At 42.6% G+C, this 27,911-nt stretch overlaps 1 protein-coding gene across 1 annotated transcript; it reads left to right on the forward strand.

Moving 5' to 3' along the window:
* The first annotated feature begins 83 nt into the window (after window positions 1–83).
* Window positions 84–23,152, forward strand: ero1a (endoplasmic reticulum oxidoreductase 1 alpha). Its single transcript, XM_020500813.2, has 17 exons — window positions 84–534; window positions 11,922–12,041; window positions 12,135–12,218; window positions 12,437–12,481; window positions 13,921–13,991; window positions 15,003–15,076; window positions 15,360–15,480; window positions 15,665–15,711; window positions 15,880–15,888; window positions 15,991–16,017; window positions 16,392–16,484; window positions 17,149–17,395; window positions 18,256–18,325; window positions 18,472–18,558; window positions 18,749–18,885; window positions 19,056–19,107; window positions 23,061–23,152. The coding sequence occupies exons 1-17, from the start codon at window positions 445–447 to the stop codon at window positions 23,148–23,150; spliced, it is 1,464 nt and encodes a 487-aa protein (XP_020356402.2). The 5' UTR covers window positions 84–444; the 3' UTR covers window positions 23,151–23,152.
* Window positions 23,153–27,911: the final 4,759 nt, after the last annotated feature.

Raw genomic sequence — 27,911 nt, forward strand, 5'->3', positions numbered from 1 at the left:
AGATAAACTGAGGTTGCTGAATATATGTTCAGGTGAGCTTTTTCCATTGCATGGAGTGAATATTCAAACTTCCACGGATAACCAATGCTAAAAGCGTCTACCAAACGCTGTCAATTGCTCATAACAGAGCGGAAGAGGCGAAGTGAGATATTTAATTCTAGCCAAAATCAACCCAATGCGTTTCTAATGGGCTTATTTTTGGAACTTAACTTGTAGTGTGCCTTTCAGCCTTTGGGACAATGACTCTCATTGTTAGGGCGGAGACATGAGCGTCTCGTCATTATATAAAACATATCTGCTTATGAGCATGGGATAAATCTCTTGATGAATCATACATACCCTTACCTCGGTGTGACTGGAGCATTTTCCTCCGAATTAAAAGGCAACGTTTGGCTTCAATCTCTTAACTTTTAAAAGTGTTGAATTACAACTATTTGCAACCAAATGAAGCGGTATGTTTTTCTGGGTGTTCTTTCGATGTATTACCTCCAGGTGTCAAGCTCGAGCTCTGCCGCGCACGGGTGTTTCTGCCAGGTAATCAATGCTCTTCGGCTACTAATATTTTGCTACCGTCTACTAGACATTTCTATTGGTTTGATATTTGTTGCACTATGACGAATGCCTCGGAAACTTTTATAACACATTCTGGGATATTTTCAATTTCTAACCTACCCATTGATTCTTGAGGAATATAACTTATCAATGAGCTGGTACAACTACTGTCTTACTATATAATAACCTAAAATAGGTTATATGCCTCCATTAGGTTTTGTTGTTCAGAGTCGCTGTAAACAATGTTTAACTTAAAAATGTGACTCACCTGGATTCGGTCTTATGTAGCAACATTTGAAATTGCTTTGTTTACATTGGATAAAAGTAGAGACTCAGAGCTACAAAATGTATAATTTTTTGAAACAATGGGAACGTAATTGTGCTTTGTATGTTGATACACTTATAAACTCACTTTTGAGAAAATGGCCTTAGAATGTTTGGTACCTACTGGAGAGCTCTCCTTTGTCTACACCCATTCAGCATTGTTCACACCCTCTTAAGCCAGCCCCACCCATCTCTTTAAGGATTCACATGAGGCCATGTGCTAAACATTGTGTAGTGTAGGTAAGACTAAAAGTGGTAGTAGCCTACAATAAGAAAATATTCCAGGTAGTGTGTCCAGATAAAAATATTCGATGACACTTACCCAGACACTCTTGTCTAAATTGATGGGTCATGTGAAAGAAATGCTATAACCCCCAGCCACATCCTGTGGTGGAAAAAGTACTCAATTGTCATACTTGAGTAAATGTATAAATCATTTGAAATTCCTTATTGAATCAGACTGCACAATTTTCTATTTTTATAAATTATTGACAGGTATTCAGGGGCACACTCCAGCACTCAGACATAATTTACAAACAAAGTGTTTGTGTTTAGTGAGTTTGCCAGATCAGATGCAGTAGGGAAGCTAGTGAGGGAGATATGAGTCTCCAGCTTCAGAGATTTTTGCAGTTCGTTCTAGTCATTGGCAGCAGAGAACTGGGAGGAAAGACAACCAAAGGAGGAATTGGCTTTGGGGGTGACCAGTGAGATATACCTGCTGGAGCATGTGCTACGAGTGGGTGCTGCTATTCTGACCAGTGAGCTGAAATAAGGCAGGGCTTTACCTAGCAAAGATTTGTAGATAACCTGTAGCCAGTGGGTTTGGCGACGAGTATGAAGCGAGGGCCAACCAACGAGAGTGTACAGGGCGCAATGGTTGGTAGTGTATGGGGCTTTGGTGACAGAACGAATGGCACTGTGATAGACTGCATCCAGTTTGTTGAGTAGAGTCTTGGAGGCTATTTTATAGATGATATCACCGAAGTCGAGGATGGTCAGTTTTACGAGGGTATGTTTGGCAGCATGAGTGATGGATGCTTTATTGCGATATAGGATGCCGATTCTAGATTGAATTTTGGATTGGATTGGCTTAATGTGAGTCTGGAAGGAGAGTTTACAGTCTAACCAGACACCTAGGTATTTGTAGTTGTCCACGTATTCTAAGTCAGAGCCATCCAGAGTAGTGATGCTGGATGGGCGAGTAGGTGCGGGCAGTGATCGGATGAATAACATGCATTTAGTTTTACTTGCATTTAAGAGCAGTTGGAGGCCAATGAAGGAGAGTTGTATGGCATTGAAGGTCGTCTGGAGGTTAGTTAACACAGTGTCTAAAGAGGGGCCAGAAGTATACAGAATGGTGTCATCTGCGTAGAGGAGTATCAGAGAATCACCAGCAGCAAGAGCAACATCATTGATGTATACAGAGAAGAGAGTCGGCCCGAGGATTGAATCCTGTGGCACCCCCATAGAAACTGCCAGAGGCCTGGACAACAGGCCCTCCGATTTGACACACTGAACTCTGAGAAGTAGTTGCTGAATGTCTGAGAAGTAGTAGGTAAACCAGGCGAGGCAATCATTTGAGAAACCAAGGCTGTTGAGTCTGCCAGTAAGAATGTGGTGATTGACAGAGTCGAAAGCCTTGGCCAGGTCGATGAATACGGCTGCACAGTAGTGTCTCTTATCTATGGCGGTTATGATGTCGTTTAGAACCTTGAGCATGGCTGAGATGCACCCATGACCAGCTCTGAAACCAGATTGCATAGCGGAGAAGGTACGGTCGGATTCAAAATGGTCGGTAATCTGTTTGTTGACTTGGCTTTCGAAGACCTTAGAAAGACAGGGCAGGATAGATTTAGGTCTGTAGCAGTTTGGGTCTAGAGTGTCACCCCTTTGAAGAGGGGGATGACCGTGGCAGCTTTCCAATCTTTGGGAATCTCAGACGATACGAAAAAGAGGTTGAACAGGCTAGTAATAGGGGTTGCAACAATTTCTGCAGATACATTTAGAAAGAGAGGGTCCAGATTGTCTAGCCCGGCTGATTTGTAGGGGTCCACATTTTGCAGCTCTTTCAGAACATCAGCTATCTGGATTTGGGTGAAGGAGAAATGGTGGGGGCTTTGGCGGGTTGCTGTGGAGGATGCCGGGCAGTTGACTGGGGTAGCCAGGTGGAAAGCATGGCCAGCTGTAGAGAAATGCTTTTTAAAATTCTCAGTTATAGTGGATTTATCGGTGGTGACCGTGTTTCCTAGCCTCAGAGCAGTGGGCAGCTGGGAGGAGGTGCTCTTATTCTCCATGGACTTTACAGTGTCCCAGAACTTTTTTGAATTTAGTATTACAGGATGCTAAATTCTGTTTGATAAAGCTAGCCTTAGCTTTCCTAACTGCCTGTGTATATTTGTTCCTAACGTCCCTGAAAAGTTGCATATCACGGGGGCTATTCGATGCTAATGCAGAACGCCACAGGATGTTTTTGTGCTGGTCAAGGGCTGACAGGTCTGGAGTGAACCAAGGACTATTCCTAGCTCTAAGTTTTTTGACTGTGGCACGCTTATTTAAGATGGTGAGGAAGGCACTTTTAAAGAATAGCCAGGCATCATCTACTGACGGGATGAGGTCAATGTCATTCCATGATACCCCGGCCAGGTCGATTAGAAAGGCCTGCTCGCAGAAGTGTTTTAGGGAGCGTTTGACAGTTATGAGGCATGGTCGTTTGGTCGCGGACCCATTACGAATGCAGGCAGTGATCTTGATTGAAAACAGCCGAGATGTATTTGGAGGGCGAGTTAGTTAGCATGACATATATGAGGGTGCCCGTGTTTCCGGATTTGGAGTTGTACCTGGTAGGTTCATTGATAATTTGTGTGAGATTGAGGGCATCAAGCTTAGATTGTAGGATGGCCGGGGTGTTAAGCATGTCCCAGTTTAGATCACCTAGTAGCACGAGCTCTGAAGATAGATGGGGGGCAAACAATTCACATATGGTATCGAGGGCACAGCTGGGGGCAGAGGGAGGTCTATAGCAAGTGGCAACAGTGAGAGACTTGTTTCTGGAAAGGTGAATTGTTAGAAGTAGAAGCTCGAATTGTTTGGGTACAGACTTGGATAGTAATACAGAACTCTGCAGGCATTGCAACACCGCCCTCTTTGGCAGTTCTATCTTGGCGGAAAATGTTCTAGTTAGCCATGGAGATTTCAGGGTTTTTGGTGGTTTTCCTAAGCCAGGATTCAGACACCGCTAAGACATCCGGGTTGGCAGAGTGTGCTAAAGCAGTGAGTATAACAAATTTAGCTGATTCTATACCAATTTAAAATAGTGATCACTAAGGTTATTACAGAAAATACCAGATTGATACCTATCAGGATTATTTGTGAGGATAACATCGAGGAGAGTAGCCTTTTCTGGTTGTTGGGAGTCATACCTTGTGGGATTGGTGATAATCTGAGAAAGATTTATGGAGTCCCATTGCTTTAGGACTTCGTCAGGAGGTTTAAGCATATCCCAGTTTTGGTCACCTAGCAGGACAAATTCAGACTTAGTGTAAGAGGCCAAGAGAGAGCTTAGGGTACAGGCCAGTGCTGATGGAGAACAATAGCACCTAGCAACAGTCAACAAAGAGGTATTTTGAAAGTTTAATGCTTAAAACCAGCAAATCAAATTGTTTGGGGACAGACTTGGTGGAGACAACCGAGCACTAAAGATTGCCACTCCCCCACCTTTGGAAGAGCTGTCTTGCCGAATAAAGGTTATAACCAGAAAGGTTAACATCAGTATTCAAAACACGCTTCCTTAGCCACATCTCAGTAATGACCAACACATCTTGATTGGAGCTGTGAACCCACACTTTCAATTGATCCATTTTAGGTAATAAGCTTCTAGTGTTAATGTGCAAAAAATCCAGACATCTGAATGTGCATCAGATGGCAACAAGATCATATTGTACAGCAATTTCATCAGGTAACATGAATACAAAGCTGGCGAGAGGTGGTTAGAATAGGATGGGAGGCCAACAGTCTTTGTAACCAATAGAGATTCAGAATCCCGAGTGTGGGAACAAACAGACTATGAAATAAAAGTTTCCAAAAATAGAAATAGTAAAGTAATGTACAGATACCCCCCCAAAAATACTGAAGTAAAAATACTGTAAAGTACTACTTAAGTACTTTTGACCACTGCCCAAATGCCTTCACACCAGTACATTAGCATACTTTATATACTGATACACACACATTTAGTATTTCATACATGCTGAAAGTTAAGGCCATGCTACCTGAATTGAAAACTGAGCGAGGTGCACATGTACAGTACATAAACAGATGGATACACCATATATTTATGTGGTGAATACTTGATACAGTCACATATTGTTGTGGTATGTCACAAAATCCTGTTACGACCACACATCAATTATATTGCTAAGTGGATGGGTCTCTACAGAAGGTGTAAACGGTACAGCCAAATGTTTACTTGCATAGTAGCAAAATCAGAAATAGATAGTGTTAAAATAATATACAGTATGTACAATATCAATAACGATATCAGTGATAGACAATGTAAACTCAGCAAAAAAAGAAACGTCCTCTCACTGTCAACTGCGTTTATTTTCAGCAAACTTAACGTGTAAATATTTGAATGAACATAAGATTCGATAACTGAGACATAAACTTAACAAGTTCAACAGATGGTGACTAACAGAAATTGAATATTGTGTCCCTGAACAAAGGGGGAGTCAAAATCAAAACTAACAGTCAGTATCTGGTGTGGCCAACAGCTGCATTGAGTACTGCATTGCATCTACTCGTGGACTGCACCAGATTGGCCAGTTCCTGCTGTGAGATGTTACCCCACTCTTCCACCAAGGCACCTGCAAGTTCCCGGACATTTCTGGGGGGAATGGCCCTAGCCCTCACTCTCCGATCCAACAGGTCCCAGACGTGCTCAATGGGATTGAGATCCGGGCTGTTCGCTGTTCGCTGGCCATGGCAGAACACTAACATTCCTGTCTTGCAGGAAATCATGCACAGAACGAGCAGTATGGCTGGTGGCATTGACATGCTGGTCATGTCAGGATGAGCATGCAGGAAGGGTACCACATGCGGGAGAAGGATGTTTTCCCTGTATCGCACAGCGTTGAGATTGCCTACAATAAGAACAAGCTCAGTCCGATGATGCTGTGACACACCGCCCCAGACCATGAAGGATCCTCCACCTCCAAATCGATCCCGCTCCAGAGTACAGGCCTCGGTGTAATGCTCATTCCTTCGACGATAAACGCAAATCCGACCATCACCCCTGGTGAGACAAAACCGCAAGTCATCAGTGAAGAGCACTTTTTGCCAGTCCTGTCTGGTCCAGCGATGGTGGGTTTGTGCCCATAGGCGGCATTGTTGCCGGTGATGTCTGGTGAGGACATGCCTTACAGCAGGCCTACAAGCCCTCAGTCCAGCCTGGCTCAGCCTATTGTGGACAGTCTGAGCACTGATGGAGGGATAATGCATTCCTGGTGTAACTCAGGCAGTTGTTGTTGCCATCCTGTACCTGTCCCGCATGTGTGATGTTTGGATGTACCGACCCTGTGCAGGTGTTGTTACACGTGGTCTGCCACTGCAAGGATGATCAGCTGTCTGTCCTGTAGCGCTGTCTTAGGCATCTCACAGTATGAATAATGCAATTTATTGCCCTGGCCACATCTGCAGTACTCATGCCTCCTTGCAGCATCACTAAGGCATGTTCACGCAGATGAGCAGGGTCCCTGGGCATCTTTCTTTTGGTGTTTTTCAGAGTCAGTAGAAAGGCTACTTTAGTGTCCTCAGTTTTCATAACTGTGACATGAATTGCCTACCGTCTGTAAGTTGTTAGTGTCTTAATAACCGTTCCACAGGTGCATGTTCATTAATTGTTTATGGTTCATTGAACAAGCATGGGCAACAGTGTTTTAAACAGTTTACAATGAAGATCTGTGAAGTTATTTTGATTTTTACAAATTATCTTTGAAAGACAGGGTCCTGAAAAAGGGTCGTCATTGTTTTTTGCTGAGTTTAGTTATATGCATACAATCAGGGGTAAAATGGCTGAGCAGCAGGATAATAAATAGTAGCAGCAAAGTATGGCGTGTGTGTGTGTGTTAGGAGAGAGTCATTTGAATAGATTCACTGCAGATAGTGCTGATGACTGGTCCGTCTGAACCACGCATGAACAAGGGAATCTATATTCGGAGAGCCTGTTTCTGTCCTGCCCTTGACATTGGTGCAGGGTATGTGATGTCCATAGCCTCTTTGTCGTAAAACTCCCTCATCTTCTCATAAAGATACGTTTGTTTAGCTGTGTCCAGTCCAGGTGGTGCATGTACAGGTATACCATCTATGTGAGGAAGGATATCAGCATTGTGCAGCAGCTGAAACCTGGTCCTGACAGTTCCGAACACTTATTGGCGACAACACCAGTCTCCAGAACATCGAAGCTGTAAAATGGAATAATAACAAACAAAAAAATCTGAAAACATTACAACCCTGCACAACATCAATTCACCGCCCATGTTTAAATAAGAAGAATAACCTCATACAATGCCATCAAAATGATTTGGACCTGAATTGCTGGTACAGCTTGATCTGTGGCAGCGGCCTGAAGTACGGAGTCAGGTGTTATACCGTCTGTAAGACCACGTGTAACAAGTCATAGCTTTCCACCAGCACCGTAGCATCCTCCAGTCCAGCCAGCTGTGGGATGTTGACCCCTGTCACAGTGCTGTTCTTCACAACACCAGCAATCTCAGACAAAGTGTTCACTTTTGTCTTTCAGAAGCGCTGCTTGATGAGACTGAAGCACCAGCCGGGGGCAAACTTGGTATGGCCTGTGATCTGGAAGTCAAGGTCCAGACTGGTGGAGTTTGAGCATGGTCCGCCAGGCTCAATATCCGAGCACAAACCTGTTCTTGTTTTGGCCACTGCAGTTATCACAATTCATGACCAGACTTGTTTCCCCAACTCAATAGTTGGTGAAGAAATGGTGCATGTAGTTGATGACTGCGCTGCTGCCTTTGCTTTCTTGGGCCAGCTCTCTTTATGATGGGAGGCATTAGACCATTCTCCTTGTATGACTGGTGGAGGAGAGTCCGGTGTGTTCTACTGATGTTGAAAGACAAATTCCAGATACAAATATTTTTGCATTATTATACAATAGATGTGAAATGGCATTCTGAGAGAACCTCACTAATGTTACACACACTTCATACACGTAAATGAATGTTAGCAATCAAGCCAGCCATCTAATGTTAGCTAGCTCACAGTAAGCTTTAACTTGGGATCTTTTGTTTAGACATGTAACATTAGCTAAAAAATAATAATCCCAACCCATAAAGTAACATTACTAGCAATAGAAACTGATTGTCATAGCTAGAGTTAACATTGAACCTAATTTATTTGGTTAATGTTAGCTAGCTGACATTAGGCTATAACTAGTAATGTGAAATGGCATTCTGAGAAAACATCACTAACAGCAAGCTTTACATACCCTACATTATTCATCTCATATGTATATGTATATACTGTACTCTATCATCTACTGCATCTTTATGTAATACATGTATCACTAGCCACTAACTATGCCACTTTGTTTACATACTCATCTCATATGTACAGTGCCTTGCGAAAGTATTCGGCCCCCTTGAACTTTGCGACCTTTTGCCACATTTCAGGCTTCAAACATAAAGATATAAAACTATTTTTTTGTGAAGAATCAACAACAAGTGGGACACAATCATGAAGTGGAACGACATTTATTGGATATTTCAAACTTTTTTAACAAATCAAAAACTGAAAAATTGGGAGTGCAAAATTATTCAGCCCCCTTAAGTTAATACTTTGTAGCGCCACCTTTTGCTGCGATTACAGCTGTAAGTCGCTTGGGGTATGTCTCTATCAGTTTTGCACATCGAGAGACTGACATTTTTTCCCATTCCTCCTTGCAAAACAGCTCGAGCTCAGTGAGGTTGGATGGAGAGCATTTGTGAACAGCAGTTTTCAGTTCTTTCCACAGATTCTCGATTGGATTCAGGTCTGGACTTTGACTTGCCATTCTAACACCTGGATATGTTTATTTTTGAACCATTCCATTGTAGATTTTGCTTTATGTTTTGGATCATTGTCTTGTTGGAAGACAAATCTCCGTCCCAGTCTCAGGTCTTTTGCAGACTCCATCAGGTTTTCTTCCAGAATGGTCCTGTATTTGGCTCCATCCATCTTCCCATCAATTTTAACCATCTTCCCTGTCCCTACTGAAGAAAAGCAGGCCCAAACCATGATGCTGCCACCACCATGTTTGACAGTGGGGATGGTGTGTTCAGAGTGATGAGCTGTGTTGCTTTTACGCCAAACATAACGTTTTGCATTGTTGCCAAAAAGTTCAATTTTGGTTTCATCTGACCAGAGCACCTTCTTCCACATGTTTGGTGTGTCTCCCAGGTGGCTTGTGGCAAACTTTAAACAACACTTTTTATGGATATCTTTAAGAAATGGCTTTCTTCTTGCCACTCTTCCATAAAGGCCAGATTTGTGCAATATACGACTGATTGTTGTCCTATGGACAGAGTCTCCCACCTCAGCTGTAGATCTCTGCAGTTCATCCAGAGTGATCATGGGCCTCTTGGCTGCATCTCTGATCAGTCTTCTCCTTGTATGAGCTGAAAGTTTAGAGGGACGGCCAGGTCTTGGTAGATTTGCAGTGGTCTGATACTCCTTCCATTTCAATATTATCGCTTGCATAGTGCTCCTTGGGATGTTTAAAGCTTGGGAAATCTTTTTGTATCCAAATCCGGCTTTAAACTTCTTCACAACAGTATCTCGGACCTGCCTGGTGTGTTCCTTGTTCTTCATGATGCTCTCTGCGCTTTTAACGGACCTCTGAGACTATCACAGTGCAGGTGCATTTATACGGAGACTTGATTACACACAGATGGATTGTATTTATCATCATTAGTCATTTAGGTCAACATTGGATCATTCAGAGATCCTCACTGAACTTCTGGAGAGAGTTTGCTGCACTGAAAGTAAAGGGGCTGAATAATTTTGCACGTCCAATTTTTCAGTTTTTGATTTGTTAAAAAAGTTTGAAATATCCAATAAATGTCGTTCCACTTCATGATTGTGTCCCACTTGTTGTTGATTCTTCACAAAAAAAATAGTTTTATATCTTTATGTTTGAAGCCTGAAATGTGGCAAAAGGTCGCAAAGTTCAAGGGGGCCAAATACTTTCGCAAGGCACTGTATATACTGCACTCAATACCATCTACTGTATCTTGCCTATGCCGCTCTGTACCATCACTCACTCATATATCTTTATGTAAATATTCTTTATCCCCTTACACTTGTGTCTATAAGGTAGTAGTTTTGGAATTGTTAGCTAGATTACTTGTTGGTTATTACTGCATTGTCGGAACTAGAAGCACAAGCATTTCGCTACACTCGCATTAACATCTGCTAACCATGTGTATGTGACAAATAACATTTGATTTGATTTAACTTGGTCTTTTGTTTCGACATGTCACGTCAGCAAGCAAAAAAATGTACTATAATCCCAATCCATAGAGTAACGTTACTAGCAATACAAACCGATTGTCATAGCTAAAGTTAACCAAATAAATCAGGTTCAATGTTAACATTAGCTAGCAAGCCAGCTATCGAACTACAGCTGGCTAGCTAACAGCAACTTTCTGACAAAATTAGAAACGTATACTATCTGAAACTTTAGCTAGATTCTTACCCGTATACATGGATGAAAGCTTCACAGCACACTGCAACCACTTTCATTAAATAAGACGTCCTGTGTCATTTTCATTTAGTTTGCACTGCTTGTTTGGCCCGTTGTGTTCCACTGATTTCAAAACTCGGTCAACTTCTTCCGTGAAACAACAACCCTGTTGATCGCCGTTTCTTCCCCATCACCGTCATCAGAAGACTCTACAATGTCTTCTTCAATTAAAATGTTTTGACAGAAATCTGGGATTTCCTCATCGTCTGATTCAGAGAGGCACGATCGTCCTCCAGAAAGTAGTCCACCTTTATCCAACTGACCTTTGTCGTTAGCGCCTGAAATTCAGGGCCGCAATGTAATTGAGAGCAGTAGCAATATATTTGCAGTTCTCCATGGCTAACATTATATCTTTAGAAAAAAACTGGAGTAGAAAATATTATCTACACTAAACGAGCAGCTCCTTTTATAGACACAAGATGCTACATCGCAGAACAATCTGAAACTCATCTCTCGGCATGTCCAGCCCACTCATTATCTCAGCCAATCATGGCTAACCGGAAGGTTCCTGACTTTTTCTTTGGCTAAACCAACAAGGCTCGTAATTTTAAACAACTTTATTCGTATTTACAGATGGCATAAATGTTTGTTATTAAGGAACATGAAAGTTCACATGTTCAAGAAGGAATTTCTGCCAAAAAACATTTTGGTAAAACAATATTTTTTACTTTCAAATGGCTCTCCTGTGAAGTCGTGACTTGTGACATACGCCTAGTTTCCTGAATCGGGTCACATTTGTTTATGACTGGGATGGGCAACTGATCAATCAAGAGTTAAAGGGAAACTCCACCCCAAAAACTATTTTGCATCATTATGATGTTGCATTTTCCAAAATACGTAATGGTATTTTGAAATTTAAATATCTTAAACTTTATTGCTGATAAGCTAAACATTTCGGGACTATGTCAATAATGGACTAATGAAACAAATGCCAAAATATCATTTTTGGGTAGAATTTTCCTTTGAAATAGTAGAATACACAAGGTGCAATTTTTTTATGTGGTCAATTACCCCATGTCAGGCAAAATGTTTTTAGATTGGTCTAGCCAGCTATCTAAACTTGTAATCATGATCGAATTACTGACTAGTTGCTTTTGTTAGTCACTCTCGATCAGATACATAAAAATGCAAAAATTTCTCTCCACCCTATGGCAAACTGTTTTCAGATCAAAGTTTTAATTATAGGCCCTACAGTTGAAGTAGGCTTACAGTTCATGAAGTACACTTTCTTTTGTTATCACAGGTGACCGGTAGCTTGGATGACTGCGCTTGTGATGTGGAGACAATTGATGCCTTCAACAATGAGCGACTCTTCCCCAAACTTCAGAAGCTGCTTGAGTCCGACTATTTCAGGTTTTATAAGGCAAGTCAGACTTCACACCTGTCACTTCATGTGTCCCAACTACAGTATATCATGATAAAATATCTATCTCTAAATCTCTACGCCGTTCTTTAGGTGAACCTGAATAAGCCATGTCCATTCTGGACAGACAGTGGCCTCTGTGGGCAAAATAACTGTGCCGTGATCCCATGTCCACCAGTGAGTATCTTTCTAACGTTGGCCTACCTCTGTCACTGATCAAATAAGGATTCATATAAGTTGAGTGCATAGCAATAGAACGGATCTACTGCTTATTAGACTTGCTTTCAATGAGAATGACGGCTCTAAAACTCTCATATATATATATATATATATATGGTCAGGTCGCCCATAAAGCTACATAGGTGACCTTTTAAGATTGTACTCATGTTCCACAGAATGAGGTTCCAGAGGGAATCAAAACAAATGGCCATCACAATAAGGTAATATGATTAAGAACTTTATGAAGGGGAATTATTTGAAATGAGGGTCATATCACATAGCTACTGTAGTGCACTTAGGCCATTTACAGTTGAAGTCGGAAGTTTACATACACTTAGGTTAGAGTCATTAAAACTCATTTTTCAAACACTCCACAAATGTCTTGTTAACAAATTATAGTTTTGGCAAGTTGGTAAGGACATCTACTTTGTGCATGACACAAGCGATTTTTCCATCAATTGTTTACAGACAAATTATTTCACTGTATCACAATTCCTGTGGGTCAGAAGTTTACATACACTAAGTTGACTGTGCCTTTAAACAGCTTGGAGAATTCCAGAAAATTCACTCTGCTCAGGAAGGAGACGTGTTCTGTCTTCTAGAGATGAACGTACTTTGGTGCGAAAAGTGCAAATCAATCCCAGAACAACAGCAAAGGACCTTGTGAAGATGCTGGAGGAAACAGGTACAAAGTATCTACAGTATGTATATCCACAGTAAAATGAGTCCTATATAGACATAACCTGAAAGGCCGCTCAGCAAGGAAGAGGCCACTGCTCCAAAACCACCATAAAAAAGCCAGACTACGGTTTTCAACTGCACATGGGGACAAAGATCGTACTTTTTGGAGAAATGTCATCTGGTCTGATGAAACAAAAATATAACTGTTTAAAGGAAAAAGGGGGAGGCTTGCAAACTGAAGAACACAATCCCAACCGTAAAGAATAGGGGTGGCAGCATCATGTTGTGGGGGTGATTTGCTGCAGGAGGGACTGGTGCACTTCACAAAATAGATGGCATCATGAAAATGATGTGGATATATTGAAACAACATCTCAAGACATCAGTTAAAGTTCAAGCTTGGTTGCAAATGGGTCTTCCAAATGGACAATGACCCCAAGCATACTTCCAAAGTTGTGGCAAAATGGCTTATGGACAACAAAGTCAAGGTATTGGAGTGGCCATCACAAAGCCCTGACCTCAATCCTATAGAAGATTTGTGGGCAGAACTGAAAAAGCGTGTGCGAGCAAGGAGTCCTACAAAGCGGACTCAGTTACACCAGCTCTGTCAGGAGGAATGGGCCAAAATTCACCCAACTTATTGTGGGAAGCTTGTGGAAGGCTACCCAAAACGTTTGACCCAAGTTAAACAATTTAAAGGCAATGCTACCAAATACTAATTGAGTGTATGTAAACTTTTGACCCACTGTGAATATGATGAAAGAAATAAATGCTGAAATAAATCATTCTCTCTACTATTATTCTGACATTTCACTTTCTTAAAATAAAGTAGTGAGCCTAACTGATCTAAGACAGGGATTTTTTACTAGGATTAAATGTCAGGAATTGTGAAAAACTCAGTTTAAATGTATGTTAACTTCGGACTTCAACTGTAAATGTGCTAAAACATTTGAACAATGTTTGTGTGTGTATGCGTGTAGTACTCGGCTGAAGCAAACAACCAGGAGTGTGAGAAGGCTGAGACGCTTGGAGCAGTGGACAGCTCCCTCAGGTAAGGTACGAGTTCTATGCCAAGTCTGATGTAGCATTAGGCAGGATTAGGCGGCCACCCATGGCGGCAGATTGACGAGGGTGGCATTTTCTGAGCTAAACTGACCAAGACGCACCTCCAACAACAAATAAAACCTCACATAATTCTTCCCAAAAACAATGACAATTTCTCTCAAAAAGCATATGGGCTTTCAAGGTGAGCACTGATGACGCTCTGTGATAAACAGTGCCAACTTTGTCAAAGGCAGGGGCGCAAAATATTTTGCTTGTCCATTCCCAGCGTGCCACTCCAGGGTGCTGTTGGACAGACTAATCGCTGCGGCACTCTACCAACGTTTCATCAAAAACATAATCGAACATAAAACATGTAGCAGATATAATCTGTCCTATGTGGTCTTTTCTGTAGCCTACAGACTGGATATAAAATGTATGATAATGTGAATAAACGGACACTTTTTACATCATGCATCAGGTTTCTCGTTCAAATAGCCTAACCTAAATGGCGCTCATCAAATAAAAATGCGCTGGGCCTTACGAGTGGTGCAGCGGTCTAAGGCACTGCATTGCAGTGCTTGAGGCATCAATACAGACCTGGGTTCGATCCCAGGTTGTGTCACAACCGGCCGTGACCGGAAGTCCCTTAGGGCAGCACACAATTGGCTCAGAGTTGTCTGGGTTGGGGGAGGGTTTGGCCAGGGGGTTTTACTTGCCTTATCGCGCTCTAGCAGCGCCGGGCGCCTGCAGGCTGACCTCCGGTCATCAGTTGAACGGTGTTTCCTCCGGCACATTGGTGCAGCTGGCTTCCTGGTTAAGCCGGCGGGTGTTAAGAAGCGCTGTTTGGCGGTCATGTTTCGGAGGACGCATGACTCGACCTTCGTCTCTCCCGAGACCATTAAGGAGTTGCAGCTATGAGACAAGATCGCAATTGGATATTACAAAATTGGGGCGATACTACTTCATCTCTTGTGTTGGATCAATAACTTGACATCCCTGTGGTTGTTTCTCTGTGCAGTAAGGAGACCAGACAGGCCCTCCTGGAATGGAACAAGCATGATGACGAGGCAGAGCGATTCTGTGTGATTGATGGTAAGTAAGCCAAACATGTTCTCTTCTCAGTGAAGGATTTTGTCGAATTTAAATATTTTGAATGTTAAACTCGTCCAAATATCTGTGAAGGACAGCTAGACTTAACATTATTTGTGCCTGAGGCAACAGCCTTTCATTCAAGAGGGATGTTAAATCGTCCATCCTCTTAGCATCCTCTTGTGCTGTAGGCTACAGTATCCTGTAGTAGGCTGCAGTATGGTAGAATAGATGCAACAGACTCATCCTCTTTATGAAGGTTCATTCATACGCTGTTTATTCTAAGATGAGGAGTCTCCTGATTCCCAGTACGTGGATCTACTGCTAAATCCAGAGCGCTTCACTGGATACAAGGGGCACGAGGCCTGGCAAATCTGGAACAGCATCTATGAGGAGAACTGCTTCAAGTAAGGCTTAGTTACACTTTATAATAACTTTCATGAATAAGTAATTAGAAATGCTTTATGCATGTCATACATGCTTATGAGTTGTAATGCTTATAAATGTTAATAAATGCTTCCCTTGGATGTGAATCAGTTGCCACTTTAGATTTTGGATGTTAACAGTAGGCTACAATATGATTTTCCTCAGACCATACACTGTGAAGCGACCTCTAAATCCTATGGCATCTTACAGTGGTAAGTCCACCTGATTTACCCACTGTAGTAATTCCATAATCTTCAAATGCAATAATTAGCTTTAAAGAATAAATTCAAATTGATCTAAGTGTCAAGAATATACAATATATATTTTGTGTTGCAACCAAAGATTTTCATTGATCTTTTATTGTTTCTTTCCACCCACAGGAACTGACGGTAAGGATCATGTTTACAATTATAGTTATTTTGGACCATGGAATGTTTGTTTGTTGAGCTCAATGAGTATCCCATAAAATGAATAATCTCATGTTTTTGCAGGGAAGACATTTTACAGTTGGCTGGATGGTAAGCAGTAGAACACTTGTAACATTGACCAAGTAGCCTAGCAGTTAGAGAGGTTCGAATCCCAGAGCCGACAAGGTGAAAAATCTGCCAATGTGCCCCTGATCAAGGCACTTAACGCTAATTACTCTGGATAAGAGCGTCTGCTAAATTAATAAAATGTAAATCAATGATGTACCCTCATTGTCCTATGAATATCTTGAAGCACAATGTTCTGATACATATTTACCCCTTTCACACTATTGTTCTGTGCCGAGCTGTCTTGGTTAACGTGCTAGAAAAGGACAATGAGAAAATAAAATATTGGAGCCAGCACAGGTTGCTAGGTTGACTGACCAATGAGCCTTGGTTGTCTACCATCCCCGATATCCTCCCAGGCCAGTGTGTGGAAAAGAGGGCTTTCTTTAGGCTCGTCTCTGGGCTCCACTCTAGCATCAACATACACCTGAGTGCCCGGTACCTCCTAGATGGTGAGTCTCTCTCTCTCACACACACACACACACACACACACACACACAAAGAGGAAGCTGGTTGGTACACTACATGACCAAAAGTATGTGGACACCTGCTTGTTGAGAATCTCATTACAAAATCATGGGCATTAATATGGAGTTGGTCCCCCCTTTGCTGCTATAACAGCCTCTACTCTTCTTGGAAGACTTTCCACTAGATGTTGGAACATTGCTGCTGGGACTTGCTTCCACAGCCACAAGAGCATTAGTGAGGTCGTGCACTGATGTTGGGCGATTTAAGCCTGGCTCGCAGTCGGCGTTCCAATTCATCCCAAAGATGTTCGATGGAGTTGCATGTTGCCCAGATTAACTGTTATGCCTATACCATATTTACTTTTCAGCTCTTTATATCTGCAATGGGAATATGTATTACAATATGTCCATTGATGAGGGGTGTATCAAAGAACCTGCACAGAAACATCTGCTAGCCCCAACCCCCTGCCCCCTAGACAGATAGATCTGAGAGGATTGGACAGGCTTGCTTACATCTTATCAGAGGGCAAGGTGGCAATATACTCATTAAATCAAATCCTCTCAGATCTCTACAAGTGTCCAAGGGGTATGGGCCAGTGGTTGTTTCTGGACAGGGCCAAAGTCTCACCTCCTTCCTCCTCCCTCTCAGACAACTGGTTCCAGAAGAAGTGGGGTCACAATGTCTCTGAGTTCCAACAACGTTTCGATGCCCAGCTGACCAACGGCGAGGGCCCAAAGAGGCTGCGCAACCTCTACTTCCTCTACCTGATCGAGCTGCGTGCCCTGGCCAAAGTCCTGCCTCTTCTCCAGCGCCCCTCCTTCCAGCTGTACACTGGCCAATCCACCCAGGACCGACAACACAAACGCGTGCTCCTAGAGCTCCTCCAGGTGGCCAAGTGAGTGTACTGCAGGCAAAGAATTACTGGGTCAATCCAATTATATTAAACACTAAGCAGAATGTATAAATATGTATTTGGTCACGGTCCAGATGAATTAACAGTATATTGATACACCATGTTAAACAAACAAAGTCATACTATAGCAGAGTTCACCAGGGGCGGCAGGGTAGCCTAGTGGTTAGAGCATTGGACTAGTAACCGAAAGGTTGCAAGTTCAAATCCCCGAGCTGACAAGGTACAAAATCTGTCGTTCTGCCCTTGAACAGGCAGTTAACCCACTGTTCCTAGGCCGTCATGGAAAATAATAATGTGTTCTTAACTGACTTGCCTGGTAAAATAAAAAAATCTGGTGGACTGAATTTTGCCCACGGGTGGTTTTTGTAACATTTTTGTAAAATTTTTGTTGGACTGTAAAAACAACAGGAAATCAGTTTCAAGTGATTTTCATTCAAGAAATCTGTTCCCAAGTGTTCTCACTCATAATCGAGACGCATGATCATATACAAATGTAAGCAAGGTTTGAAATGATTGTTTTAGTCAAACATATCGGTTTGGCTTCTTGCGGTCAATTTGCAATCTAGAAATTATTTTCCGGCCCCCCCGAACATGTGCTCAAGAAAGAATCGGCCCGCAGCTGAATCTAGTTGATGATAAATGTACTATATTCATGCAGTCTTAATAAGCACTCCATATATGCTTCATAAATAATGTATATGCATATTACATCAAATCAAATGTATTTATATAGCCCTTCTTACATCAGCTGATATTTCAAAGTGCTGCATAAAAGCTGATGTACTCTAAAAGGTACCTGCTTGTGTTGTATCATCGCAGTGAAAAACTCTAACACCCCTCAGGTCTTTCCCTTTGCACTTTGACGAGACGTCTCTGTTTGCTGGGAATAAGGAGGAAGCTGCCAATCTCAAGGTAAGTATGCTATAGGCCTACAGTATAGTACTCTTAGAACACATTGAACTCTATGGACGTTATGTAGTCATGTCTGTTGAAACTACTAAACCACGATCTGTGCTTCTCTTTCTGTTGTAATTGCTCTTTCTTTTCATTGACATCAGGAGGATTTCAGGCTGACCTTCCGCAACATCTCCAGGATCATGGACTGTGTGGGCTGCTTTAAGTGCAGGCTCTGGGGCAAACTACAGGCGAGTGACCAGGAGAGTCCTCTTAACTCTTTGTGTGATATTTGACTGCTCAGACATTTTATTTTGGTGATACAAAGATCTACTTTAGTTAGTGAGGTAATATTGTATTGTAGACACCTTGACCAATGTAGAGGGATTGAGGTGACTTAGGTCGTTATGAATGCTAAGTATACACTCTCACTCCATGCAGACTCAGGGGTTAGGCACAGCCCTGAAGATCTTGTTTTCCGAGCGACAGATCGAGGCTCTGCCCAAATCCAGCAGCGCCCGGCTCACTTTCCAGCTCAGTCGCCAAGAGATAGTGTCTCTCCTCAATGCCTTTGGAAGGTACAATAGTTCCTGGCATAGAATTAGATATACTAGAAAAGTTCAAATCAACATAAAATCTATATGACCCCCCCAATTCTTTTAACTTTCAACCACTCTTAACTCTACTCAAACCCATTTCATACAGGAACTTCATTGTGTAAATAAAAGGTTTACATTTTGTTTTTCAGGATTTCAACCAGCATCAGAGAGTTGGAGAACTTCCGATCACTGCTGTCTAAGGTCCGGTAACCTGAACCCACACGTCCCTACAGAGAGCCACATACCCACAAAAGAATAACCAGGCTGATTAGAAATGATTGAAAATACAACAGCATCAGCATGTAGCTGGGGTATTTGGGGCTGCTGAAAGACACAAGTGAAAGTCCTGACAAGTGATCTAACTAAACAAACAAAGGAACATGGTCCGTAGCCAATCCCCTTTGAGCTACTTGCCAATAAGGGTTTTGATCTACAGTTCGAATCAGAGTTTGAGTATTTGTTACATCAAATAACACAGTTTAATTGCAGAATGTTCTGTTGGACCGCAACTTCTGGTATTCTTCAGTTCACGAAAAGAAATAGCTAGCCAGCTACTAAACCCTATTGCCCAATGCTAACGCTATAAGCAGCCAGCTAGCTTCATGATGCTCGACCAGACCGGGTTGTGTTGTGAAGCTAGCCACAATAACGATTAGGCACAATAGTGGAATTTGCGGTTTGCCTTTTTGAAAGTGATGCAGAAGGTTACAATTGGTGGAATCCTGCCTTATTTAGACTAGATAATGTGAAGCAATGAAATGGGTTACCAGTCTACATGGTGACACCCACAGACAACTGTGAAGAGTTTACACAAATATTAGCGTTGTAGCTCTTATCGTGGGACTGTGACTGAAATCACCTCCCCAGTCAGCCTATTGTGTGTATTGACATTCATATTGCACTGTACAGCTTTACCTAAGGAGTGGGGATCAATGAAATGGGGTATCAGTTTATTTGACCTTTATTTAACTAGGCAAGTCAGTTAAGAACAAATTCTTATTTTCAATGACGGCCTAGGAACAGTGGGTTAACTGCCTGTTCAGGGGCAGAACGACAGATTTGTACCTTGTCAGCTCAGGGGTTTGAACTTGTAACCTTCCGGTTACAAGTCCACCGCTCTAACCACTAGGCTACCCTGCCGCCCCAGTCTACCCAATACCCAAGATATTTTCCTCCAATGTCCTCCTCAGAGTTATCAGACTTGTTTTTCCTCTGGAATAGTGTTCAATACACACAGGTTGACAATAAATGTGGCTCAATTCACAGTTCTTTCAGAGTCCCACAATAAGAGCAACGACACTAATGTTCTCTGGGTGTCACTGAGTAGACTGATACTCCATGTCATTGATCCACAGTCCATAGGTAAGCCTAGTGGTTACAGTGTTGGGCCAGTAACCGATTCCCTAAGCTACAAAGTTATTTTTTTAAATCTGTCGTTCTGCCCCTGAACAAGGCAGTTAACCCACTGTTCCTAGGCCATCCTGACTTGCCTAATTAAATAAAGGATATATATATATATATATTATATATATATATATATATATAATTATTTTTATATATATAATTATTTTTAAATATATATATATAATTATTTTTAAATATATATATATAATTATTTTTAAATATATATATATAATTATTTTTAAATATATATATATAATTATTTTTAAATATATATAATTATTTTTAAATGCTGTACAGTGAAATAAGTATGCCCCTAATGCAATTCTAAATTGCAATTCTATTCTAAATCCAGTGTGAATTAAACAGATTGTCTTTTGTTGATTTTATATAACATTTCAACCTCGTTTAGCATGATCTGTTCAATTATGTCATAATTCTACTATTTGTATTCATTTGCATCACTGTCAATTACACTTTTATTTTGAAGGCTAACCGCAAAGTCTACTATTGTGGCTAGCTTCACATAGATAGGTCTGACCACCGTTAATCAAATAAGAACGGTCTTATAAATTAGGGTTATTTTAGATGACAGATTGTCGTTTTGCTATGTTTTTGGGGAAGAACATTGTTTGCATCCATGAGCTAGCTAGCTTTTTTATGACCAGCACTGTAGGTGCGCGAGACAACTTTACCAGCATCATAGCATACGTATCGATGAATCATTGTGACATATGAGTGATAGTGTAATAACTACGTACAAAAATTATGAACGCGTTAAATGTATGTGACGTGCAGTCATATTCAGGTCCTGATTGGTCAACAAGCTTATGTATCTTTTTTTGACACGCAAAGACCCAAACGGTGTTCCATAGTATAGCCCTCTCCACTAATCTGCATCGGATGCGCTCATAAATGCGCTGCTACTCAGAGAATGTTTCAGAAATACAAAGTTATGATGCTGCGTGGATTTCATCAAATGGTCGCAGTCAAACAACCATTAATACTGCGCGACTCTGGTTATTTTCCTGTGTTTGGTCTGGACTGCATTCTCGCCTGCAGCGAACCGCACCATGGTACAAATTTAATCGGGAAAAACCGCTCAAACAATTGGGTGTGAAAGCCTCCTTAGATACTGTATTAGGTAAAAATAAAATAAAAAGTTCCACCGTTTTTGCTTCCAGTACTTTTTCACAATGGGTTTATTGGCGAGTGGTTGACTACGTTATCAAACATTTTTGCACACTAACATATGTAAAACGCGTTGACAATTGATATGTGTACACTCCTCAGGGCTTTTCTATGTAAGGCAACTGAATGTAATGGGATGTTTTCTATGAGTGAAAAAATAAACATTGGCGTGTCCTACATCATCTACATAAAGAGTGCCCACCCTTTGTGAGGGAAAATATAATACACACATGAAAGTGGCACACATCTCTTATTGCTGTAAGAGTAAGTAGCTTTGTCTGAGTCAGAAAGGCCCCTATCTCCTGTAGCAGCTTGATGAACAAGTACACCCACTGGTCCAGACACTAGTCTATTACGGGGCCTTATGCTGAGTACTAAGTAGAGAGCCATCAGGTCCTATTTCTTGAGACTCTGGGATGCTGGCCTTCTTGGCAGAGTTGCAAGGAAAAAGCCATATCTCAGACTGGCCAATTAAAATAAAAGATTAAGATGGGCATAAGAACACAGACACTGGACAGGGGAACTCTGTTTAGAAGGCCAGCATTCTGGAGTCGCCTCTTCGCTGTTGACGTTGAGACTGGTGTTTTGCGGGTACTATTTAATGAAGCTGCCAGTTGAGGACTTGTGAGGCATCTGTTTCTCAAATTAGATATCCTAATGTACTTGCCCTCTTGCTCAGTTGTGCACCGTGGCCTCCCACTCATTTTTCTATTCTGGTTAGGTCCAGTTTACACTGTTCTTTTGAAGGGAGTAGTACACAGCGTGATGAGATCTTCAGTTTCTTGGCAATTTCTCACATGGAATAGCCTTCATTTCTCAAACCAAGAATAGGCTGACAAGTTTCAGAAGAAAGGTCTTGTTTCTGGCCATTTTGAGCCTGTAATCAAACCCACAAATGCTGATGCTCCAGATACTCAACTAGTCTAAAGAAGCCCAGTTTTATTGCTTCTTTAATCAGGACAACAGTTTTCAGCCTTTCTAACATAATTGCAAAAGGGTTTTCTAATGATCAATTAGCCTTTTAAAATTAAAATTTGCCTTTTAAAATGATAAACTTGGATTAGCTCACACACATGCCATTGGAACACAGGAGTGATGGTTGCTGATAATGGGCCTCTGTACACCTATGTAGATATTCCATTAAAAAAATCTGCCGTTTCCAGCTACAACAGTCATTTACAACATTAACAATGTCTACACTGTATTTCTGATCAATTTGATGTTATTTTAAATGGACAAAAAATTTGCTTTTCTTTAAAAAAAACAAGGACATTTCTAAGTGACCCCAAACTTTTGAATGGGTGTGTGTGTGTTCCAAAATTATTGGGACATTGACACATTTGTTGTCGTTTTGACTGTACTCCAGCACTTTGGATGTGAAGTGATACAATAACTGAGGATAAAGTGCAGACTTTCAGCTTTCATTTGGAGGGTATTTTAATCCAAATAGAGTGAACCGTTTTTTACTTTTACTTTTTGAACATAAATTCCCCCCCCATGTTAGGGGACTCAAGTATTGGGAGAAATTGTGTATTAATTGTGCATTTTTCTTCTTCCCCAAGATGGCATTGCAGTCAGACGTCCTGTGTCCTCGTCTTGTCGTGTCCTGTGTAAATGCACTGCTCAGAAAAATAAAGGGAACACTAAAATAACACATCCGAGATCTGAATGAATTAAATATTCTTATTAAATACTTTTTTCTTTACATAGTTCAATGTGCTGACAACAAAAATGATCAATGGAAATCAAATTTATCAACCCATGGAGGTCTGGATTTGGAGTCACACTCAAAATTAAAGTGGAAAACCACATTACAGGCTGATCCAACTTTGATGTAATGTCCTTAAAACAAGTCAAAATGAGGCTCAGTAGTGTGTGTGGCCTCCACGTGCCTGTATGACCTCCCTACGACACCTGGGCATGCTCCTGATGAGGTGGCGGATGGTCTCCTGAGGGATCTCCTCCCAGACCTGGACTAAAGCATCCACCAACTCCTGGACAGTCTGTGGTGCAACGTGGCGTTGGTGGATGGAGCGAGACATGATGTCCCAGATGTGCTCAATTGGATTCAGGTCTGGGGAACGGGCGGGCCACTCCATAGCATCAATGCCTTCCTCTTCCAGGAACTGCTGACACACTCCAGCCACATGAGGTCTAGCATTATCTTGCATTAGGAGGAACCCAGGGCCAACCGCACCAGCATATGGTCTCACAAGGGGTCTGAGGATCTCATCTCGGTACCTAATGGCAGTTAGGCTACTTCTGGCGAGCACATGGAGGGCTGTGCGGCCCCCCAAAGAAATGCCACCCCACACCATGACTGACCCACCGCCAAACCGGTCATGCTGGAGGACGTTGCAGGCAGCAGAACGTTCTCCACGGCATCTCCAGACTGTCACGTCTGTCACATGTGCTCAGTGTGAACCTGCTTTCATCTGTGAAGAGCACAGGGCACCAGTGGCGAATTTGCCACTCTTGGTGTTCTCTGGCAAATGAAAAACTTCCTGGACAGTGTTGGGCTGTAAGCACAACCCCCACCTGTGGACCTCTGGCCCTCATGGAGTCTGTTTCTGACCGTTTGAGCAGACACATGCACATTTGTGGCCTGTTGGAGGTCATTTTGCAGGGCTCTGGCAGTGCTCCTCCTTGCACAAAGGTGGAGGTAGCGGTCCTGCTGCTGGGTTGTTGCCCTCCTACGGCCTCCTCCACGTCTCCTGATGTACTGGCCTGTCTCCTGATAGCGCCTCCATGCTCTGGACACTACGCTGACAGACACAGCAAACCTTTTTGCCACAGCTCGCATTTATGTGCCATCCTGGATGAGCTGCACTACCTGAGCCACTTGTGTGGGTTGTAGACTCCGTCTCATGCTACCACTAGAATGAAAGCACCGCCAGCATTCAAAAGTGACCAAAACATCAGCCAGGAAGCATAGGAACTGAGAAGTGGTCTGTGGTCACCACCTGCAGAACCACTCCTTTATTGGGGGTGTCTTGCTAATTGCCTATAATTTCCACCTGTTGTCTATTCCATTTGCACAACAGCATGTGAATTTTATTGTCAATCAGTGTTGCTTCCTAAGTGGACAGTTTGATTTCACAGAAGTGTGATTGACTTGGAGTTACATTGTGTTGTTTAAGTGTTCCCTTAAACACAACACAATGTAACTCCAAGTCAATCACACTTCTGTGAAATCAAACTGTCCACTTATATATATATATATTTTCTTCGCATATCTTTTTATACATATCTTTTTTTTTCCAAAAATCTCAACTTCAAAACACTTTCCTGCAATCCGCCTCAATAATTAAAAAAATAAAAAGTACTATTCACCTCAAATCTGAAATCCACAATAGAAGCTAGCCAGAAGCTAGCCAGTTTACTGGCTAACGTTAGTATCCAGCGAACCACGGTTGGTGGTCATCAGCTATCCTTTAGCTCGAAATGCTTTCGCCAGTTTTGTACAACACAACTCAGACCAGAGCATACCGGACCTATTTTCTCACCATATCCCCGGATTTCTACCGCAAGCTCTGGACATTTACACCTGTATCTTGCAGCCTGCTAGCTGCTATCCGAGTGACTACTGGCTTACGTCGTTCCCAGAGCAAACATAAATTATTCCGGAGCTAGCCAGCTGAAGAGTTCCATCAGCCACTCCTGGGCCACAATCACATATCCGGACCCGTTTTACTGCTGACGCGGAGCCCCTTCACGACTGGACTACCGACGTTATCTGCCCGAGGGAGTTATCGAACTGGCCCCTCCTTCGCGACGTTACCTTACCATCTGTAGCCCGCTAATCGTTACCGGCTGCTATCTGAATAGGTCTATCAGACCATTTTCTTGGGTCACTATAACTATATATCTATTTTGACAATTGGATGGGTCCCCTCTACCACACGGAACCCCACTAATTTACCGCCGGAAATGCACGAGGTGGCTAAAAACAGACCTCCATCCTCTGCCAGCTTGCTACCGATGGCCCGGTCAGCTGTCTGAATAGCCGTGAACCCAACCAACTTCACTACACACTGGACCCTTACGATCACTCGGCTAAGCATGCCTCTCCTTAATGTCAATATGCCTTGTCCATTGCTGTTCTGGTTCATGTTTATTGGCTTATTTCACTGTAGAGCCTCTAGCCCTGCTCATTATACCTTATCCAACCCTTCAGTTCCACCACCCACACGCGATGACATCACCTGGTTTCAATGATGTTTCGAGTGACAATATCTTTCATCATCACTCAATGCCTAGGTTTACCTCCACTGTATTCACATCCTACCATACCTTTGTCTGTACATTATACCTTGAAGCTATTTTATCACCCCCAGAAACCTCCTTTTACTCTCTGTTCCGGACGTCCTAGACTACCAATTCTCATAGCTTTTAGCCGTACCGTTATCCTACTCCTCCTCTGGTGATGTAGAGGCGAATCCAGGCCCTGCAGTGCCTAGCTCCACTCCTATTCCCCAGGCGCTCTCTTTTGATGACTTCTGCAACCATAATAGCCTTGGTTTCATGCATGTTAACATTAGAAGCCTCCTCCCTAAGTTTGTTTTATTCACTGCTTTAGCACACTCTGCCAACCCGGATGTCCTAGCCGTGTCTGAATCCTGGCTTAGGAAGACCACCAAAAACTCTGAAATCTCCATCCCTAACTACAACATTTTCAGACAAGATAGAACGGCCAAAGAGGGCAGTGTTCCAATCTACAGCAGAGAGAGCCTGCAGAGTTCTGTCCTACTATCCAGGTCTGTACCCAAACTATTTGAACTTTAAAAAATCCAACTCTCACCGTTGCCGCCTACTATAGACCACCCTCTGCCCCCAGCTGTGCTCTGGACACCATATGTGAACTGATTACCCCCCATCTATCTTCAGAGCTCGTGCTGCTACGTGACCTAAACTGGAACATGCTTAACACCCCAGCCATCCTACAATCTAAGCTTGATGCCCTCAATCTCACACAAATTATCAATGAACCTACCAGGTACCACCCCAAAGCCGAAAACCCGGGCACCCTCATAGATATCATCCTAACCAACTTGCCCTCTAAATACACCTCTGTTGTCTTCAACCAAGATCTCAGGGATCTCTGCCTCATTGCCTGCATCCGTAATGGGTCCGGGGTCAAGCGACCTCCACTCATCACTGTCAAACGCTCCCTGAAACACTAATCGACCTGGCCCGGGTATCCTGGAAGGATATTGACCTCATCCCGTCAGTAGAGGATGCCTGGGTATTTTTTTTGAATGCCTTCCTCACCATCTTAAATAAGCATGCCCCATTCAAGAGATTTAGAACCAGGAACAGATATAGCCCTTGGTTCTCTCCAGACCCGACTGCCCTTAACCGTTCTGCATTAGCATCGAACAGCCCCTGTGATATGCACATTTTCAGGGAAGTTAGAAACCAATATACACAGGCAGTTAGAAAAGCCAAGGCTAGCTTTTTCAAACAGAAATTTGCTTCCTGCAACACAAACTCAAAAAAGTTCTGGGACACTGTAAAGTCCATGGAGAATAAGAACACCTCCTCCCAGCTGCCCACTGCACTGAGGATAGGAAATTCTGTCAACACCGATAAATCCATTATAATTGAGAATTTCAATAAGCAATTTTCTACGGCTGGCCATGCTTTCCACCTGGCTATCCCTACCCTGGTCAACAGCACTGTACCCCAAGACTTCCCCATTTCTCCTTTTCCCAAATCCAGTTTGCTGATGTTCTGAAAGAGCTGCCAAATCTGGACCCCTACAAATCAGCCGGGCTAGACAATCTGGACCCTTTCTTTCTAAAATGATCTACCGAAATTGTTGCAACCCCTATTACAGCCTGTTCAAACTCATTTGTGTCGTCTGAGATTCCCAAAGATTGGACAGCAGCTGCGGTCATCCCCCTCTTCAAAGGGGGGGACACTCTTGACCCAAACTGCTACAGACCTATATCTATCCTACCCTGCCTTTCTAAGGTCTTTGAAAGCCAAGTCGACAAAAAGATTTACCGACCATTTCGAATCCTACCGCACCTTCTCCGCTATGCAATCTGGTTTCAGAGCTGGTCATGGGTGCACCTCAGCCACGCTCAAGGTCCTAAACGATATCTTAACCGCCATCGATTAGAAACAATACCGTTCAGCCGTATTCATCGGCAGACTCGATAGCCTTGGTTTCTCAAATGATTGCCTCGCCTGGTTCACCAACTACTTCTCTGATAGAGTTCAGTGTGTCAAATCGGAGGGCCTGTTTTCCAGGCCTCTGGCAGTCTCTATGGGGGTGCCACAGGGTTCAATTCTTGGGCTGACTCTCTTCTCTGTATACATCAATGATGTCGCTCTTGCTGCTGGTGAGTCTCTGATCCACCTCTACACAGACGACACCATTCTGTATACTTCTGGCCCTTCTTTGG

This window comes from Oncorhynchus kisutch, linkage group LG14 (assembly GCF_002021735.2).
Source record: "Oncorhynchus kisutch isolate 150728-3 linkage group LG14, Okis_V2, whole genome shotgun sequence".
NCBI lineage: Eukaryota > Metazoa > Chordata > Actinopteri > Salmoniformes > Salmonidae > Oncorhynchus > Oncorhynchus kisutch.